At 41.1% G+C, this 2,895-nt stretch overlaps 1 protein-coding gene across 3 annotated transcripts in view; it reads left to right on the forward strand.

Annotated features, from left to right (window-relative positions):
* Positions 1-2,895, forward strand: part of KLHL5 (kelch like family member 5) — a 52,840-nt gene that overhangs the window by 46,172 nt on the left and 3,773 nt on the right. For all 3 annotated transcript variants that reach the window (XM_018572808.1, XM_018572809.1, XM_018572810.1), the window contains one exon: positions 611-782. In XM_018572808.1, coding sequence (XP_018428310.1) covers positions 611-782 — 172 coding nt within the window. The remainder of the gene's footprint in view (positions 1-610; positions 783-2,895) is intronic.

A 2,895-nucleotide genomic window follows, 5' to 3' on the forward strand; every position in this document is an offset into this window, starting at 1 on the left:
CCCCAAAAAAAAATTTGAAAGTCCCCCAACCTTGCAAACACGCATATACTAATGGAAACACAAGTCGGATACACCTACATAGAAAACCGACGATTACGCTACACATGTCAGGTATCGCCAAGTATTTTTTTTTACTTTTAATGACGGTATTTATTTTTATCCGATAAATTGAAAAAATAACCGGCTACCTGATCATTTTATGAAGATAATCGTTAGCTGCAGCCTTACTCTGTTTTGAGTCTTAACATATCTGGTATCCATTTGCTCAACTGTCTCATATTTTACAAAAAATGTAGAGATATTATTGCGTTTGTGTGCACTAAAATTAATTTGAACTTCTCTTTTATTGAAAATAGTTTTGACAATTAGTTGCGCTAATATCATGCAACATAAAAATTGCAACTACCTTGTATTTATCTTATGGGTCCTCTGCTTTCATAAAATAAAGAATGTTTTAGGTGCATTGTTACAAAACAAAAAATGCATTATAGCCAGTGTGCAAAAAAACAAGAACTGCTCCAGCAGCAAACATTAATGTTATTCAGGGCTACATCTTCTGTGTTGATATGTTAGTGCTACTTGCATTAGTAATATATGATTCATTTTATAGGTATGATCCCAAAACAGACATGTGGACTTCAGTGGCTTCCATGAGCATTAGCAGAGATGCAGTAGGAGTCTGCCTGTTGGGTGACAAGCTTTACGCTGTTGGTGGATATGACGGACAAAGTTACCTTAATAATGTGGAAGCATACGATCCACAAACAAATGAATGGAGCCAGGTTAGTAGCATTAGTGTCAATATTGGCATTTATATTTACTAGGGATGCACCGATACTGGTATCGGTGCTGATACCAAGTATTTGGGTGAGTACTCGCCCAAATGCTCCGATACTTATCCCGATACCGGACCTTCCGGTCAGAGGGAGATTCCCTCTGTATCGGTATTTGGTATTGGCGAGTACCCCAAAAAATATCGGTACGCATACTCGTTACCGAAAAAGCGGCATCAGTGCATCCCTAATATTTACTCTTCTAATTAATTCCACTAACATTTTCAGATAGGAAGAATTAAAATGTTCCCTTCATTTGTTAGACTTACACCTTCTCTACATTTAGCCACTTAATCACAATATGTCTAAAGCAATCCATAGACATTGGAAGACCGTTGGATATGCCAATATGATCTAACCATCAAAAGATGAACCAAGCATGCATGTTTGTGGCTTAGGAGAGCAGAATGAATGGTTCTCTCAGAGAGGTGGGGAGGACTATAGTGATCAAAGAAGAAAATACACGTGTGATCAATTCTGTTCCAAAGATGAATATTTAGTGGAGGGTGACACATTTACAACAAAAACCCTTCATCATGGTTTTCACCTACAGGAAAATCAGCTGCTGCCAGTCAAAAACAATCTTTCTCCTTCCTTGCCACACTGCCACACTGAACTGAGAAGCACCCATGAAAATCTTTGAGCCGTTTAAGATCAGCAGATAATCTGCTCAGCAGATAATCTTTTAAATTCATCCCAACCATCAAAAGTGATGGCTGAATCATAGCCCTGGTGCCCCCTCTATTGTGCCCTTAGAGGAATTGCTCAGATTTTATGTATTGCTAAGAGCCAGCAATGATGTGAATAAAGCACAAGAAAGCCCATAGGAAAGCATTGTGATGTATTTTGATTGCAGCAGTCAAATAAACGGACTGCATCACAACTGCCTATGGTGTGAACTAGCCCTTAGGGTGATTTGTAGATACCGATCTGTTTATGGAATGTATCTGCCTTGGCAATCCTCTCCTCTTGGGGATCATTGATATACAAAGTTGTGTATCAAAGTGTGTAGAGACATAAGCATGCTCACAGCGTGTGCCTGGGCACACCCTAATCACTCCAAATGCAACACCAAAACTGCAACAGAGGGCGCCGTGTTTTTAGTCAATGAGCCAGCGGAGAGATCACAAGATTGCTCTGTGACCAGCTCAGTGACACAGAGCACAGCAGCACTGGCCACTTACATTCCTCATCTAACAGTCGCAGTCCCTGGTGCCTGGGAAGCTGCGAGGGAGTGTGGCTGCGGCTTGCCATCCAGTCAGGAAGTTGGGTGGATAGTCACATGACCACCTGTCAGGCTCCCGGTTTTTATTACTGTACCCTAGCTGGAAGAGGTAAGGGACAGTTGATGGAATCTGGGAAGCCTCAGGTCTGTATATATGTAAATATATACAGTATCTCACAGAAGTGAGTACACCCCTCACATGTTTGTAAATATTTTATTATATCATTTCATGTGACGACACTGAAGAAATTACACTTTTCTACAATGTAAAGTAGTGAGTGTACAGCTTGTATATCAGTGTACATTTGCTGTCCCCTCAAAATAACACACAGCCATTAATGTCTAAACCGCTGGCAACAAAAGTGAGTACACCCCTGAGTGAAAATGTCCAAATTGGGCCCAATTAGCCATTTTCCCTCCCCGGTGTCATGTGACTCGTTAGAGCTGTGAAAATGTGGAATAGACTCCCCCAGGAGCTAGTTCTAGTTAGCTCGGTTAATTGTTTTAAAAAACATCTGGATGTATTCTTAAATGCACAGAATATTACTGGTTATTGAGTTATTACAGGTATATTGGGCATCAGCGATTGTTGATCCAGGGAATATCCGATTGCCGTGCTGGAAGTTCAACATGGCACCTCATGGCAAAGAACTCTCTGGGGATCTGAAAAAAAGAATTGTTGCTCTACATAAAGATGGCCTAGGCTATAAGAAGATTGCCAAGACTCTTAAACTGAGCTGCAGCACGGTGGCCAAGACCATACAGCGGTTTAACAGGACAGGTTCCACTCAGAACAGGCCTCGCCATGGTCGACCAAAGAAGTTGAGTGCACGTGCT

Source organism: Nanorana parkeri, unplaced genomic scaffold (assembly GCF_000935625.1).
Source record: "Nanorana parkeri isolate BGI_ZX_2015 unplaced genomic scaffold, ASM93562v1 scaffold2139, whole genome shotgun sequence".
In the NCBI taxonomy this organism is placed as follows: domain Eukaryota; kingdom Metazoa; phylum Chordata; class Amphibia; order Anura; family Dicroglossidae; genus Nanorana; species Nanorana parkeri.